Source organism: Primulina eburnea, chromosome 8 (genome assembly GCF_022965805.1).
Source record: "Primulina eburnea isolate SZY01 chromosome 8, ASM2296580v1, whole genome shotgun sequence".
NCBI lineage: Eukaryota > Viridiplantae > Streptophyta > Magnoliopsida > Lamiales > Gesneriaceae > Primulina > Primulina eburnea.
The window spans coordinates 39,207,361-39,224,132 of NC_133108.1; the positions used below are offsets into that span (position 1 = coordinate 39,207,361).

The 16,772-nt window shown below is 35.6% G+C and overlaps 2 protein-coding genes across 5 annotated transcripts; both read right to left on the reverse strand.

The window, feature by feature from the left end:
• Positions 1-513: 513 nt before the first annotated feature.
• Positions 514-3,286, reverse strand: LOC140839647 (uncharacterized). Its single transcript, XM_073206497.1, has 3 exons — positions 3,185-3,286; positions 1,298-1,497; positions 514-831 (listed from the first exon to the last, which is right to left on the reverse strand). Exons 2-3 carry the CDS (start codon positions 1,477-1,479, stop codon positions 645-647), a joined length of 369 nt encoding a protein of 122 aa, XP_073062598.1. The 5' UTR covers positions 1,480-1,497; positions 3,185-3,286; the 3' UTR covers positions 514-644.
• Positions 3,287-4,987: 1,701 nt separating this feature from the next.
• On the reverse strand, positions 4,988-15,540 carry LOC140839648 (uncharacterized). Of its 4 annotated transcripts, none has more exons than XM_073206502.1 (11): positions 15,490-15,540; positions 7,783-7,996; positions 7,520-7,603; positions 7,285-7,415; positions 7,089-7,186; positions 6,716-6,804; positions 6,536-6,617; positions 5,952-6,106; positions 5,807-5,877; positions 5,523-5,637; positions 4,988-5,289 (listed from the first exon to the last, which is right to left on the reverse strand). In XM_073206502.1, exons 2-11 carry the CDS (start codon positions 7,993-7,995, stop codon positions 5,122-5,124), a joined length of 1,206 nt encoding a protein of 401 aa, XP_073062603.1. In that variant the 5' UTR covers position 7,996; positions 15,490-15,540; the 3' UTR covers positions 4,988-5,121. The 4 variants fall into 4 exon arrangements, with proteins under 4 accessions (XP_073062603.1, XP_073062599.1, XP_073062601.1 ...); XM_073206498.1 differs by lacking the exon at positions 15,490-15,540 and adding an exon at positions 8,570-8,722; XM_073206500.1 differs by lacking the exon at positions 15,490-15,540 and adding an exon at positions 8,566-8,687.
• Between the last annotated feature and the right edge of the window lie 1,232 nt (positions 15,541-16,772).

The following is a 16,772-nucleotide window of genomic DNA, read 5'->3' on the forward strand; positions in this document are numbered from 1 at the left end:
GGAACTCACGTCATGAAAAAAATTTGACAATGTTTTAATTTTGTTTTTAATATAATCTGAATTGTGCATCTAATAGAAAATATATCAAAACTATACATACATATATATATATATATATATATAAAAGTTTTTTTTAACAAATTTATTATTTATATTTTAAATTCTTATGAAAAATAGTATATGCTCTAGTAATTTTATTGATCTTCTGGTTTGATACAGTCCTCTTATCATGTAAGTTGTTTCATAATTTTTGCCTTCAAATATAATAATATATTCCGTCTCTCCCAAACACATTCATTTTAACAATTTATTTGGATATATCTCCCAATATAATCATTAATGTTTAATTTAAATTTGATCTCTCTTGAGAATATATATATATATATATACATATTTATTATGTTATAATGTTGATAAACATATTATATTTTAATAGTATTTTTGAATGCAAGCATAAATAAAATTTATAGGAATTGACACAATATGACGAAATCAATTCTAAACAAACTTCACTTCAGTCAACAAAATATACTAATTATTGGGGAAATCGTACTCAACATTTGTTTCTCAGCTTCAAAACTTCTCAAGAAAATCAAATTAGTTAAAATTAGAAAGGTAATGTGTGTCATTTTGAACATAAATTTTCAGGGGTAGTAACCAGTAAATGTGAAGCCCCTTCCGATAATCTCACCGGCACAGAACCATGCAAAACACTCGAGCCCAAATAAAGCTGCAATGCCAGCATCCTCAACCTTCAACTCTTGCCTGTGCTTCCACATATTCTTGACACAATCAAATTCCTTCCAGAATGACTCTGTACGACCTGGGATGCTGCCAATGGAACAAACTCACAAAAAACTTAAGAGGACAAACGCATCGTTACACAAACAAAATCTCAAATATGATTGATTCCAGCAAGCAAAGAGCTATCGGAATTTCATGACGAAAAGAACTAACTGGAGGTATATTCCTTCATGTGCGACCTCAAGTTGTGATAAATTAGAAGAAGAAAAAAAATCAAAGCAAGAGAAAGCCACCGTCCATAGAGTAAAGGGGCAAACACAAAGATTATGATCTGGTATGTAACATGTAACACAAAAAATAAAGCCTCTATACTGAATGTCAGCTCAGAAATAATACATTAAAATAAAAATTGTCAAAGCTAAATATTCACAAAAGATGAGAGATCAAACTTCGTTGCACTTTGCATCACAGAATGAATTTCATAATTATCAAGTTCCAATGAAACAAGTTGAACAATTTGAAAATAAAATAAGAAATATACTGCAAGAGCAACCTGGCAAGACGAGTGTAAAACAACTGCTTAGATAGCTCATTACATTTCTCCACAGTTGGTGGCTCCACAATGTTTTGTTTGTTCTGCTCCAACAACTGCTTGTAGTAGGTTGTTCCATTCTTGGCCACGAATTGTGACACTTGGCAAGCCTTGGCTTGCACTTGATGTAACTTGGATGCCATTACCTCCCGAAATAAGTTCTACACGAACAGTTTCAAGCAAAAAGTTAACAAGAAAACAGAAATGGTCATGTACGAGAGTTTCAGAACTGAGACAGATAGATACCATTCGTTGATAGAACACCACACACCTTTTATGCACTAAAGTTTAGGGAAAAGATATGAAGGGAAACTAACCAAAATTTTTTACTTCAAAATTTCAATTAACCACAAATATACTTTTGCCAGGATATTTCTGTCGTATAAATGCTTCTAGCAGATTCCATATTATCTGTAGGGTCTAAACTGAACATTCAAGTCCTTCTAGTTTGTGTTATCAAGTAATGGTCCAGAATCATAAATTTGCTATAACTAACGTCTCACAATCAGGGGCGGATTTAGTGTAGGGCGAACGGGGGCCACGGCCCCTCCCAAAAAAATTTAAAAAAATTTTTTAGCGACGGTTGTGACGGAAACCGTCGCAAAATGCGCGACGGTTTTATCAACAACCGTCGCTATATGGCGGCCACGGCCCCCCCAAATATTTAAAAAAAAAATTTTAGCGACGGTTATATAGAAACTGTCGCGGTTTAGCGACGGTTTTACAAAAACCGTCGCAAATTCCGCGACGGTTTATTGTAACCGTCGCCATATTGCGACGGTTTTAGAGAAAACCGTCGCAAAGGTGGCCCCCCAATGCCAAAATCCTAGATCCGCCCCTACTCACAATTGTTAAGTAATGTATCTACAAGTACAAGACAGTCCACTAGCTTATTAGTTTGCTGATTGCATCATATTTGGGTAACAGATTCACCTCACAAGCCTATGTTATTGAGCCAACAAAAAGTACACCTATTTGATAAGCTGTGATTTGTCATACTCAAATACTAAGCAAAGACCAGAATAAAATCAATAGTATACACCTAAAACAATATAAAGCTCAGTTCAATGACCATTCACTCCAAACCACAACCAATATCGGTTTTAACTATTCCCAACCTTTGAAAAATTTCACTAGTAGGAAGATCATGATCCCAGCAACTGTGTTTGAATTGAAAACATACAGAATGATAATTGAACCTGGAAAACGTATCTAAAAAACGCAACAAACATTTGCAAAAAAAATGAGCGATCAAATAGCCCTCCAACAAAACAGATGACCATCTCACTTCAAACAGATGCCTGTTTACCGAACCGATGTAAAATGCACAGTTAGGTACACGATTTAAATAATTTTTCACTGTTGGAGTAAATTTAGAAAGAGATTGTTAACTGTAGATGAAATAATCGAGTGGGTGAATCTATAGAATTGTTGTTTGAAGCTAAATTTGCACATTGAATCAGGGAACAGCTAATTAACAGATTGGAATCTATAAACCCCGATTTGCACAGAGAAGCTATAAAGGGGCTCCACTAACAATCTCTTTGCTAGACATTTTTCAGGCTCCAAATCAATTCTTCTTCATCTCAAACTAATCAAATCAAAGGGCGTAGTACCAATCCGGATTCCACATGATACATTTCCTGGATACGTCCACCCTCAAAATAACACGAAAAAACAACAAGAAAATAATTGAATTAACACCAAGCCGACGCACCAAAACCCTCAAATCAAACCCCAGAAATGACCAATCAAAATATACATCCGATTAATATGCACAAAAGACAGAACAAATGTAGCACAAATGAAATCTCTGTTGCCAAAAAACTACGCAAAATATCAAGTTACCTGGATTCCGGCCGGAGAAAATGCTTAATGGGCGAGGATTTTATCACTTCTCTCCCCGCTCAGCTGAAGGATGGTTTACTTGCCAAATTCATAATATTAATTTATGTATTTTTTATTATTATTAATTAACGACTAAAAATTTTATTAGGTTTTGCCTAGGTTTTATTTTAAAAAAATTCATTCAGTATATTTTTTAAAACTAAGGGTTTTGTATTTTTCAAACAATAATTTATTTTCCTATCCACCATTTTACGTATGTTTTTCTAAATGTTTATTATTTTTAAATTTTTTTTTAACTTAACTTGTAATATTTTGCACCTTTTATTTTTATTTGTTTTATAAATTTTAATTTTTAATTTACACATTTAGAGTACGTAAAATTTTTAAATTCGATTTTAAATTTTTTAAAAGACTTAATAAAGATCATAAATTCAAATGTCCTTTTTTAATTTGAGTTTTTATTTTTTATATATATAAAAAGTCGATTGTACAACAAAAAATACTAATGTGTGTTATATATACATTATATTTCATAGACAAAAACTTGTGTGAGACGGTCTCACGAGTCATATTTTGTGAGACAGATCTCTTATTTGGGTCATCTATGAAAAAATATTATTTTTTATGCTAAGAGTATTACTTTTTATTGTGAATACCGATATAGTTTACATGTCTCGCATATAATGTTGAGTAGGTATCTTGTGAGACAATTTCACGAATTTTTATCTATGAGACGGGTCAACACTACCGATATTCATAATAAAAAGTAATACTCTTAGCGTAAAAAGTAATAATTTTTTATGAATGACCCAAATAAGAGATTTATCTCACGAAATACGACTTGTGAGACCATCTCACACAATCTCTATAATGTTAAACCCTTTGAAGAAACTAAATTTGATAATTTTAATAGATGCCCAAATTTATCCTTATCTTTTTTTTAGATATTTAATTATTAAAGTGCAAAAAGATAAATCGTTCGCTATAAAAGTTCACTCCTTGTTTTCTCACCATCTCATCATCATAATCACTATTTGTTGACATGATTTTTTAAATATTTCGGGTCAACGCTATCCAATTATCGTGATGGAAGCAAAAATTAAAATTAGATTCAAATTTTAAAAAATAGTTTTTAATATCAAATAATATATACTCTATCGTACAACGTATGTCCTCAATGCACTAGTATTAAATTATAATTATAAATATAGAAAAATGCAGCTAAATAAAGTGTCATTATTTTCTAAACATACAAAAAGGAAAAGGACTATTGAATACGTGGGGATGGCACAAATTCGAAGTCCTCGAAATCTACACGAGCTAAGCTATCAAGCACCAAGCTTTTTCGCCAGTTTGGTTTGTGCAGCGAAAATGCATCCGACATGCTTATTCAGTAATTTGTTCGATGGTAAGGAAAACATCTTTTGGCCGAGCTTGGTTTCCTGTGTTCTATTAAAAAAAATAAATTGTGCTAATTAACTCACGAGACCCGATTCTTCACTAATGAGATGTGCTTTTAAAAATCATCTATTTTATTGATACAAACTCACAATACCAGCGTGGAGCAAAATATAAAAAAGTTATTAGAAAGAAGACCAAACTCAAACAAACCGCAACAGGAGAATATTTGTATGTGACACAGACGTTTCATATCAAGCTTTTCTGGTTGTCGAGTTTTTGATGTGAAGAGGTCAAACTTTGTTTGCAACTTTGCAACAAAGTTTTCAGTCATTTTTTTTATCAATAAATAAAATATATTATTCAATCAAAACCAATAAAAGTTACTCAGACTGGAGATAGCAATGCTTCAAGAGTGTAAAATTGGCATCCCGATGTGAAAATTGCTTTCTTGGGTAACATGACCAAGAAACACGGGGAGAAGTGGGGATCGATATCAAATCTTTCAGAATATCTGGGTTCTTAAATCAGCAAATCACTTAACTTTGTGACGTCGACTGAGAAGCAAGTTGAATCCAAGCGAACTCCTCTTTATAAGCCTTGTTTCCCCAACATGAGGCCTCGCATGTGTACACAACAATAGTTGCCCAATCAAGAGAATCCTCACTGTCTTTCACATGGAAGTAATAGAGCAGCTGTGGTAAAACCTGAAACCATCGACCAGGAAGAACATGAACAAAAAGATTCGAGGGAGAGTCAAAGTGTCAAAAATAGCGATCATTTGAGTTTCAATTGGTTTTAAGCTTGTGAATGCGGGAACAATCTATTTGAACCATTGACAGGAGAAGAAATTGACAGTTTCGAGGGATTTATTTGAGCCAATCTATTTTCATCAATGTTTGAAAAATAAATTTATGATCTATATGCATAGAGACAGCACCTGAAATTCAAAACCACGAGTGCCACCACAATAGTTACACTTGGGAATGTCTGGTCTCGATGGACGACCGCTAGAAACAGGCCACAGTGGTTTCGCTTCAGCGTCACTGGAATACCTGCTTGTCGAAGAAATGAATAGGAAAGTTGAGATAAGAGGGATGTCGAGATTCACGAATCCTGGTATTATTCGATGTTCCCATTCGAAAATCTTTTAAGAGGACAATAATAACAACGAAGAAATAAACAAAGAAACATAAGTTCCTTCTTTTTAACCAATATGATCACCTCAAGATCTGGTCTGGGGCAACAGATATTCTCTTCTGGAAAAATGCCCAGCTCCTTTTATCATCATCTCCCTATCACAAAGGAAAAAAAATAGATACACACTGCAATTCAACAATTATCAAAATCAATTAAACAAGAAGCTTGCCTCGAGATCTTTCAGCAGTTTTGTGCAAGATCCATCCACACGAGTTCTAGGAATTATTGAGCTAGCAGTATCATTATCGGTAGACATCTCTGTATCAAGTTCACACTCATCCTCATTTGTGATCTCATACTCTGGCCAAAGGGAGTTGCTGGCAGCTATTGGCAAATACAGTACCAATATAGATTTTATTTAAAAAAATTGTGTGTTGCCTTTAATGAACACCAAATTATCTCGAAGAAGCTTAAAGTGTAATTCCACAATGTAGGACAAAATGTCACGCCAAAAACATGGAAAGTGAAAACCTCTTGATAATTGAGAGGCAGCAATCCATATCTATTCATTTAGGCATGATAATATTATATTTTCAGAAGTAATAGCTAGCTGAAATACTGAATATACTGGATGGTACAATGAAATCAACCATGTATGAAAAAAAAACTACAGGAAGATTTATTCATGTCATGTCAGCAATTCAGCATATCAATTTCCGTCACATTCAATAACCACTATAATTTAGATGGTGGAGAAGCATTATTTGTTCGTTCAAAAAGGAACAAAAAGTTATATTTCTGTATAACTGTTACCTAGTTCCGTTGATCTTGCAGATGTCTCCAACTGCTGACAGCCAACCTTATGGCTTGAGCCACTTGATCTCCAGTGAGCCACCTGCAAATAGTCATGACTCTAATGACTCCTCTATTTGATAGCCTGATAGATTAATGTCATATGCCTCATGCACAGAGCAGCTAAAACAAACCAAATACCTGGTGTTTCCCAGAACAATAACACACTTTTCTACAGCTACCACAAATTTTATCTCCTTTCCATGTACCACACCAATTGCAGAGTGTTGCTGGAACAAATCACCAGGCAAACAGAAGCAAATCATTATACAAGGAAACACCAGCATCATGTCGAGAAACATATAAAATGAAGCAAATATATTATCCTAGTCCATCTTATTCACAACTACTACCACCACATGGAACTGTGCATTTCAGTCTTAATTCGTATTTTTTTCATATTAGTCTTTCTTGTCAGCTAGCATTATCAACGAGCAGACCTATTTTCAGAAGTTTAGACGGCTACAACATATCGATAAGAAGGTATATATTAAGATACACAAAAAAAAGTTACCTCCAGCTGTCAAAGGCTGTTCAGTTCCATCTTCATGAGGTGCTTCACTGGAGTAAAAGGAATTCTCGCGTGGCAATTGACACCGAAAAACCTTCACGCTTTAGAAAACAGGTCGGCATCATAAACAGAAAACATGAAATCGTAAGTCTATCAGCTCAACAAACATATAACAAAAACTAAGACAAAAATGCACTACCTTCTAGAGAGCTTCTCAGGACACCGCTTCCATTGTTCATGCTGGTCACGAAGAAGGCAAACCATTGATGGACACATAAATACAAACAGTGAGCGGTGAAATGTCCACTCCTCCGATAGTGGAGCGTAAACCTACAAAAGGCAAGCAACATATACATAAAAATAGAGTACATTTTCAATGTTTTAGTAAAAGAAAATGAAAACCTACCAAATTCTATTCACAAAAACTAGAATACCTGGAGCAGGAACTGCAAAGGGTCACCACAAAAATCACAAAGATTCGATTTTTCTGAAGGAAAATTAACTGGATCCAGCCAAGCCTATCCACAACAAATCAAATAATTATCCACTATTTGGAACAGATATCCTTGAGGACACTAAAATCCACTTCTCCTTCATTTGTTATAAAACAATAATACATAACACAAACAGCAAGAGTCCATGCTTTCGTAAAACTAAACTTATAAATCTTATGAAACATGTTGATAAAAAAAATTACCGGAGTACCACCCGCTTTGCTGGGGAAATACTGTCGAAGCAATGACCATTTATTTTTCGGTTTGACCACAAACCCTAAGGTCATTGGTATCCGCTCCTCTTCTTCATCGCTGATGTCATCTTCGGTATCATTATTTCGACCTTCATCTTCCTCTTCATCAAGGGGGGATATACGGAGACTATTGAGGTTTGCTCCATTCAAATCGAATTCCATTCTGCACAGATTATGGATATAGTCCAAACTACGAGAATCAAACTATGAGAATTCCATGACTTGTAAAACAACCTTTTAACACTTGACAAAGAATTTATCCAAAAAAATCTGAATTTAATTTAAAAAGAGAAACCACCCACTTTGTCTGATTGAAACATAAATGCACAGAAACCAAAATTAAATTAACTACCCAAGCCTAATTATTCTAAACTCGGATCAACTAGACAATTACACAGTAAAAAAATCTCCATACAACAAAATAAATAGCGATAGAAATCTTAAAATTTACTCCAATACCTAATTTCGATCATGTGAACATTCTTTGATTCCCCAAAACAATTAAAATTGCGAGCCAAAGCAAAATTTAAAAAAAAAAAATATGCCAAAAGATTCAATATTTTCGAAACCTCAAATCACCACCTCGACCATTAAAATAATCTTCTAATCCAAAACTATTGAAATCAACATCAATTCAATGACATGCGAAAATAAATCTACTCCAATCCGATAACACGACAAAATCCACAAACGTAAAACCGCATCTATGAAACATGAAGGTAAGAATTTTACCGACCGATTGAAGAAATCTGGAAATCCACTAGTAAACTGCCGACGCCACATAAAAACAAAACCCTAGCAAAATCGGGGGAGAGGATCCCCACTGTGGGGAAGAGAGGGTTGTTTGGATGCTTTTGGACGGACACACACGTGTATTTTAAAAAATTAGTTATGTATATATGACTAAATTTAGGCCCTCATAAATAAACGGGAGAAAGAGGGTACGGTAACGTGCAACTAATATATCACCGGCTTGGGTGCTATAAATTTTGATTTGTTGAATTAATTAATGAGAACAAGATAATAAAAATAATAATTATATATTATTTTTAAAATAATCAATTAATTGATGTAAAATGTATTATTATTAAAAATAGAAAAAAATATAACAATTAAATTATATCAAATCTTTTGATAGAATAATTCAATGACAAATTAATAATAATTTGACTTAAAAAATTAAATATGAACAAAAAAATTAAATAAAATATAAATTTTTAAATAATTATATATAGTAAATTCGTGTTAAATTTATTTTGTATGAAATAATAAATATATATATATATATATGAAATATATATATATATATATATATATATAGTTTAATTCTATTAAGTTAAAAATTCAATATTATTATATTTTTATTGATTGTTAACAATTTCTTCATATCATTCATTCTGATTTAATAATAAACATATACATAATTCAAGAAGAATAATAATAATATATCATTAGTTTCTATGTATTTCAGTTTTTCAATAATATTATAAAGATTAGATATGTGAGAGCCCGTTATCCTAATAACGATTTATTAACATGCAATCATGATTAATCAGTAAACAGCGGAAAAGTGAGTTAAAAATTTGTGTTTGGGACATATAAAAATTTCGACATGACCTTCGAATAAATAAGGACATACTAGGAAATCAAATACTCAAAATACACAACATATGCCATCAATAAACATACAACATAAAATGTTAGGTGACAAGGGTCCCATTTATTTAATGGGATGTCGGATGAATACAATTTGATCTTTGCCAATTTGTCATGATTGTCAAATTTGATGGGCTATGACAAGAAGCCGAATGGAAATTTTCATGCACGGGGAGCTCTATAAATTGAGCTCCCTCCGTCTCAGTTTCAGCATCCCAGAAGCAATTACAAAGCTTCATAAATAAGAGAGAGAAAAAAAAGAGAGTTTTTTTTTGTTCTCTTGTGTGAGTTAGAGAAAATATTTTCTCGGTTATACTCGGGTTGGGAGTGTAAGATATTTAGGCTACGTTTGGTTGGAAGGATAGAGTAAACTAATGATTAGTACGTAAATGATAAAGAAAATGATTGTGATAGGATTGTAATATATGGTGTAAAATAATATTATGTTTGGTAAGATTTTTAAGTGTAGGATAATTTTGAATTTTTTGATGAAAAGACGAATTTGCCCTTCCCATTCGCGACGGCGACAGTGGGAAATGGTCTGCCGGAAAAGGTCGGCGGGTGAGAGGGCCTGAAACGATGGCCGGAAAATCGGCGACGGTTGATCAACAACCGTCGCTGGTTTTTGAGAAACCGTCGTCCTGAAAAACCGTCGCTCTTAGCGACGGTTTTTTGAGACAACAGTCGCGATTTGCGACGGATTTTTGCAAACCGTCGGTAAAACGGTTGGCCGGTGCTCGGCCGCGGTCGGCGGTCCTTCGGTGGTCGGCCGGCGGCGGTCGTGGCGGTAATTGGTGGTGAGTTTGAATTTAGGAGAAGGGTAAAATTGGAAAAGTAGGAGGTATTAAGAGTGGGATAAGTTATCACACCTAAATTATCAGTATTATTTGTCCAACAAATTGTAGCTACAGTGCGGGCTTTTTCCTATTGTCACGGGCCCATATATTTGATCAAATAGTTCGACGGAACAGATTTTTCGTTCTGGCGGTTACAGATAAGAGATTATCTGTATAGTAAGAAGCTGCATCAACCTCTATCAGGAAAGAAACCGAAAAAGATGGAGGATGATGACTGGGAGCTCCTTGACCGACAAGTGTTAGGTGTCATACGATTGACCCTAACAAAGAATGTGGCACATAACGTGGCAGAGGCAAAAACCACAGAAGAGATGATGTCCATTTTATCGGACATGTACGAGAAGCCATCAGCAAACAACAAAGTGCATCTCATGAAAAAGTTATTCAACTTGAAGATGGGAGAAGGTGCTTCGGTGGCTAAACGCATCAATGAATTCAACACGATTGTTTCTCAGCTAACATCGGTTGAAATTAATTTTGATGATGAGATTTGTGCACTTATTCTTTTGGCGTCTTTACCAAATGTTTGGGAACCAAAGCGGGCAGCAGTTAGCAACTCTGTTGGAAAAAGAAAGCTACAATTCAATTATGTCAGGGATCAGATTCTTGCTGAAGAAGTTCGCATGATGGATTCGGGTGAAGGAACGTCATCAAGATCTGCTCTAAATCTCGAGAACAGAGGAAGGGGCAGGAGTAGCGAAAAGAATTCTAACCGATGGCGCGGTAGGTCCAAGTCAAGAAAAGGAAAATACAAAAGCAACTTTGAAAAGAATTTGAAGTGCTGGAGCTGTGGTGAAACTGGTCCCTTGAAAAAGAACTGCAGATCAACGAAGAATAATGCCAATGTTGTCACTGAGGAAGTACATGACGCTCTGCTATTATCCATGGAAAGCCCTGTTGATTCTTGGGTTATGGACTCGAGAGCTTCGTTTCATACCACTGGTGATCGCGATGTATTTGATAATTACATCACTGGCGATTACGGAAAAGTTTTCCTGGCGGATGGAAAACCCTTGGAAATTGTTGGTATGGGTGATGTACGAATGAAGATGTCAAATGGATCTGTCTGGAAAATCAACAAAGTCAGGCATGTACCAAAATTGACACGCAATCTGATCTCGGTGGGACAGCTCGATGATGAAGGCCACAATGTGACCTTCGGTGATGGTTCCTGGAAAGTGAACAAAGAGCCATGATTGTTGCTCGAGGAAAGAAAACTGGAACACTGTATATGACTTCCAGTTGCAGAGTCACATTAGCAGCTGTGGATGCTGGAGCCAATTCAAGTCTATGGCATTACAGACTTGGACATATGAGTGAGAAGGGAATGAAGATGTTGGTGTCAAAAGGAAAGCTACCAGAACTAAAGACTGTTGAACGCCAATTATGTGAAAGCTGTATCTTTGGAAAGCAGAAGAATGTGAGCTTTTCAAAAGGTGGTAGAGAACCGAAAGCAGCAAAGTTGGAGCTGGTTCATACTGATGTACGGGGACCATATCCTGTTACATCCCTTGGAGGCTCGAGATACTATGTCACATTCATTGACGATTCGAGTAGAAAAGTTTGGGTTTATTTTCTGAAAAATAAATCTGATGTTTACGAGACCTTTAAAAGGTGGAAAGCCATGGTGGAAAATGAGACCAATTTCAAGGTGAAGTGTTAACGGTCTGACAATGGTGGAGAATATGAAGATGATGAGTTCAAGAAATATTGTGCACAGAACGGGATCAAGATGGAGAAAATCATTCCTGGTACACCTCAACAGAATGGTGTAGCTGAAAGGATGAACATGACCTTGAATGAACGCGCAAGGAGCATGAGATTGCATTCTGGATTGCCAAAATCATTATGGGCTGATGCTGTTAACACTGCATCATATCTGATCAACAGAGGACCTTCGATACCGCTTGACTGCAAAATACCCGAAGAGGTTTGGAGCGGCAAAGAAGTAAAGCTTTCTTTCTTGAAAGTGTTTGATGTCTATCCTATGTTCATATTGATTCAGCAAGCAGAACAAAACTTGATCCGAAATCAAAGAAGTGCTTCTTTATTGGTTATGGAGATAATGAGTTTGGTTATCGTTTCTGGGATGACCAAAATCGGAAGATCATTCGGAGCAGGGATGTAATATTTAATGAGAAACTTCTGTACAAGGACAAGTCAGACATTGGAGCTGGAGATGAATGTTCTGAAGTCAAGAAGACTGATGAAGTGTCATTGACATATATTCCTGTGAATGAATCGAAAACCAGTAACCGGGAAGATGGAGAAGAAACTGCACAAGATGATGACCCACAAACTCCGGTGATTGAACTCGGGAGATCTTTGAGAACCATTAGACCACCTGAGAGATACTCCCCTGCACTTCACTATATTTTGCTGACAGACAAAGGTGAACCAGAGACCTATGAAAAGGCAATGCAAAATGATGATTCAACCAAGTGGGAGTTGGCCATGGAAGATGAGATGGATTCACTGTCATCCAATCAGACGTGGGAGTTGACAGAACTTCCTCAAGGCAAAAAGGCGTTAACATAACAAGTGGTGTACCGGTTAAAAGAAGAGCATGATGGTAGCAAGTGGTACAAAGCAAGGCTTGTTGTAAAAGGCTTTCAACAACAAGAAGGAATTGATTACACCGAGATTTTCTCTCCGGTGGTTAAATTAACCACTATCAGGACAGTACTTGGACTAGTGGAGAAGGAAGACTTACATTTGGAGCAGTTGGATGTAAAGACTGCGTTTCTTCACGGGGACCTAGATGAAGAAATTTATATGAAGCAGCCACAGGGGCTTTGAAGTACGGGGAAAAGAGAGAATGATGTGCAAACTTCAGAAGAGCTTGTACGGTCTCAAACAAGCTCCAAGACAGTGGTACAAGAAGTTTGATGGATTCATGAGTGAAAATGGTTTCCTAAGGTGTCAAGCTGATCACTGCTGTTATGTGAAAAAGTTTGACGGTTCTTATATCATACTACTGCTATATGTAGATGATATGCTGATAGCTGGAGCTTGTCTGGAAGAAATTGATAAACTGAAGAAAGATTTATCCAAGGAATTTGCCATGAAGGATTTGGGTGCTGCAAAGCAAATCCTTGAAATGAGGATCTTAAAAGACTGGGTGAATGGATTCTTAAAGTTATCTCAAGAAGAGTACGTGAAAAAGGTGGTTAGCAGATTTAATATGGATGAAGCTAAATCTGTGAGTACTCCTTTGGCTAGTCATTTCAAACTAACCAAAGCACAATCACCATCGACGGAGCAGGATCAGGCTTATATGAATAAGGTTCCTTATGCTTCTGCTGTCGGAAGCCTCATGTATGCAATGGTGTGTACTAGACCAGACATAGCACATGCAGTGGGAGTTGTGAGCAGGTTTATGAGTAATCCAGAACAGCAACACTGGGAAGCAGTTAAGTGGATTCTCAGGTATTTGAAAGGTACTACTAGCTGTTCTTTATTCTTCAGGAGGTCAAAATTGGGCTTACAGGGTTTTGTCGATGCCGATATGGGTGGTGACCTGGATGGCAGGAAAAGTACTACTGGATATGTGTTCACATTAGGTGGTACAGTTGTAAGGTGGGTGTCTAAGCTGCAAAAGATTGTTGCGCTTTCGACCACTGAGGCTGAGTATGTTGCAGTTACAGAAGCTAGTAAGGAGATGATATGATTGAGATTCTTTCTGGAAGAATTTGGGTCAGAAGCTTGAAGATAGCATATTACACTGTGACAGTCTGAGTGCGATTTTTTATTTAAAAAATCATGTTTATCATGCTAGGACAAAGCATATACAGTTTAGGTACCATTTCATCAGATCAGTGCTGGAAGATGGAGTCTTGATGCTGGAGAAGATTCCTGGAAGTAAAAATCCAGCTGATATGCTGACGAAGACGGTAACCATTGACAAACTGAAGTTGTGTTCAACTTCAGTAGGACTGCAAGTATGAAAAGAAAGATATGAGTTGCTGCAATGATGATGTGAAGACGTGATTGAAATCAAGTCTTCAAGTGGGAGAAATGTTAGGTGACAAGGGTCCCATTTATTTAATGGGATGTCGGATGAATACAATTTGATCTTTGCCAATTTGTCACGATTGTCAAATTTGATGGGCTATGACAAGAAGCCGGATGGAAATTTTCATGCACGGGGAGCTCTACAAATTGAGCTCCCTCCGTCTCAGTTTTAGTATCCCAGAAGCAATTACAAAGCTTCGTAAATAAGAGAGAAAAAAAAAAGGAGAGTTTTTTTTTTGTTCTCTTGTGTGAGTTAGAGAAAATATTTTCTCGGTTATACTCGGGTTGGGAGTGTGAGATATTTAGTGTATTATTGTATACACTTGTTGTAATATTTCTCCGGTTATAAAAGATTTGCAGTAGCTCCGTGGACGTAGCCTATCTTGGGTGAACCACGCAAATCTTTGTGTTCTTGTTGGTTGTTTTATTCCGCAATTTTTGGATACTATATTATCATCGTGGTCGGCATCACTTCGGGATAATTTCTCAACATAAACATGTGCCAGTCAAACACAATCATGAGGTCGAACCACATGTACCACCTGTCATGTCCACACACAAAAGACACGACAGCCCCCTCTCGGGGGTCAGCAACCCCAGTACGAGACATCAAAAAACCACGATATATGACATAGAAATGCAATGATGTCATGCATGAATGCAATGCATGAATAGGTGCAAGATATCAGGATATCAGGAATCAAATGATCGATATCAACAATCATATATATATATATACTTGAGCTGGTCCACGACTCAACGGACTGTGCCTGGCATATGGCCCAGCCTCGAAGCCAGCAACTACCTAAGCCGGACCGAATCAATGTAGCCAAACATCTCCAGAACTCCATATCATATCATATTTATAACGGATCTCAACCGAAATATAACTGGATCTCAATAACAGATATGCTCAATATGATATGTTCAGTGGTATTGATGTGTCTAACTAAAATAAAATGTGTGTGAACAAAAGAAATATTTTATTTTATTTTGCACATCAATTACCAACTGAAAATATGCAAGTCAGCATATAATAGCACATAAATCAACAAATAGCAAATAAATCATACACGGGATCATCAGATGTCTCTGTCAGACATTGTGAAAATAAATGATCTCTACGTACCTCAACTAGTAACTTAAATGCTCAAGAAAGTCCTGGAAATGCCAACTCAGACAATTCACCTGAATATTAATTTAAATGATCTTATCATCATATAAAATTCAAGAACCATTTAAATTTACTAAAAATCTAATTTCAACAATTTAGGCATTTTAAATTCCTAAAATTCCAATATTCGACTAAAATGTCTAAAATCAATCATTTTTATTTTAATTAGTCACAAAGCATCGAACTAGCTGATATTCGCTTTATTTCTCTCACTAATTCGAAAATATCTAATTAAATATTCTGAATTTTTCCGATACCTCGAATCAACTCAAAGTTTGTACCCGCATCCAAAAATATAACCAATATCAATATTGATATCAAATTTAACCAAAAATGGAGCAACCCTTGAACAATTTCTGAAATCATAAGTTATACTTCAATATATATATCAAAACGAAGCTTATGACCAAAAGAACAAAATCCCTCAATTAATTTCCGAACTCCGGCGACGTACGGCGAAGATTTAACGAAGAAACGGGCGACGGGTTTCCGACGGGTTTTCGGAAATCTCGATTTTTCCTATGAAACGTGGTATCAACGGAAATCTTACGTCGAGAGCTTTCCAACCGTATATTTACCTGAATATTTCGGCGACTGGTGATGGAGATATGGGCGGTCAAAATGAATGGCAATGGTGAGGAATTGAAAAACAGAAGCTCCGGAAAGAAGAAATCAAGCGCAGCTTACGAGGAACTAATATGAGGATGATTAGTATTATTTTATATATAATATATCTTATATATATATATTACTATTGGCAAAAACTTGTGTGAGACGGTCTCACGGGTCATATTTTGTGAGACGGATCTTTATTTGGGTAATCCATGAAAAAGTATTAATTTTTATGCTAAAGGTATTACTTTTTATGGTGAATATGGGTAGGGTTGACCCGTCTCACAGATTGAGATCCGTGAGACGGTCTCACATGAGACCTACTCATTACTATTATACGTGTGTGTTTATCTTTTATTTTTTCAGGATTCGAAATTTGACCCGATCTATTTTAGTTCAACTCTCGTGTGCTATAAAACTTTAATATGCATTTTAATATCGTCTATAAGCCGATATTTCCTAATACATATTTTAAACACACAATTTAATTATTTGACTTAATTATTTTAAATTCCTCAATTTAAAATAATTAATCTTAATTATTTGCTAAATAACATATAATTAAATCGGGTCATTACAATAAGTCAAAATTGTGAAATTAGAAGTAAATTTCAATATGAAAACAG

What these genes read in the sequence shown, in the direction of transcription:
- LOC140839647 (XM_073206497.1), bottom strand. Translation starts at nt 1,479, where the DNA reads ATGGCATCCAAGTTACATCAAGTGCAAGCCAAGGCTTGCCAAGTGTCA. An exon ending in TTTTACACTCGTCTTGCCAG is followed by an intron (nt 832 to 1,297) that starts GTTGCTCTTGCA and finishes TTCCATTGGCAG; the next exon opens with CATCCCAGGTCGTACAGAGT.
- LOC140839648 (XM_073206498.1), bottom strand. Translation starts at nt 8,616, where the DNA reads ATGTGGCGTCGGCAGTTTACTAGTGGATTTCCAGATTTCTTCAATCG. An exon ending in CCTGAGAAGCTCTCTAGAAG is followed by an intron (nt 7,187 to 7,284) that starts GTAGTGCATTTT and finishes TGTTTTCTAAAG; the next exon opens with CGTGAAGGTTTTTCGGTGTC. An exon ending in ACAGCCTTTGACAGCTGGAG is followed by an intron (nt 6,805 to 7,088) that starts GTAACTTTTTTT and finishes GATTTGTTCCAG; the next exon opens with CAACACTCTGCAATTGGTGT.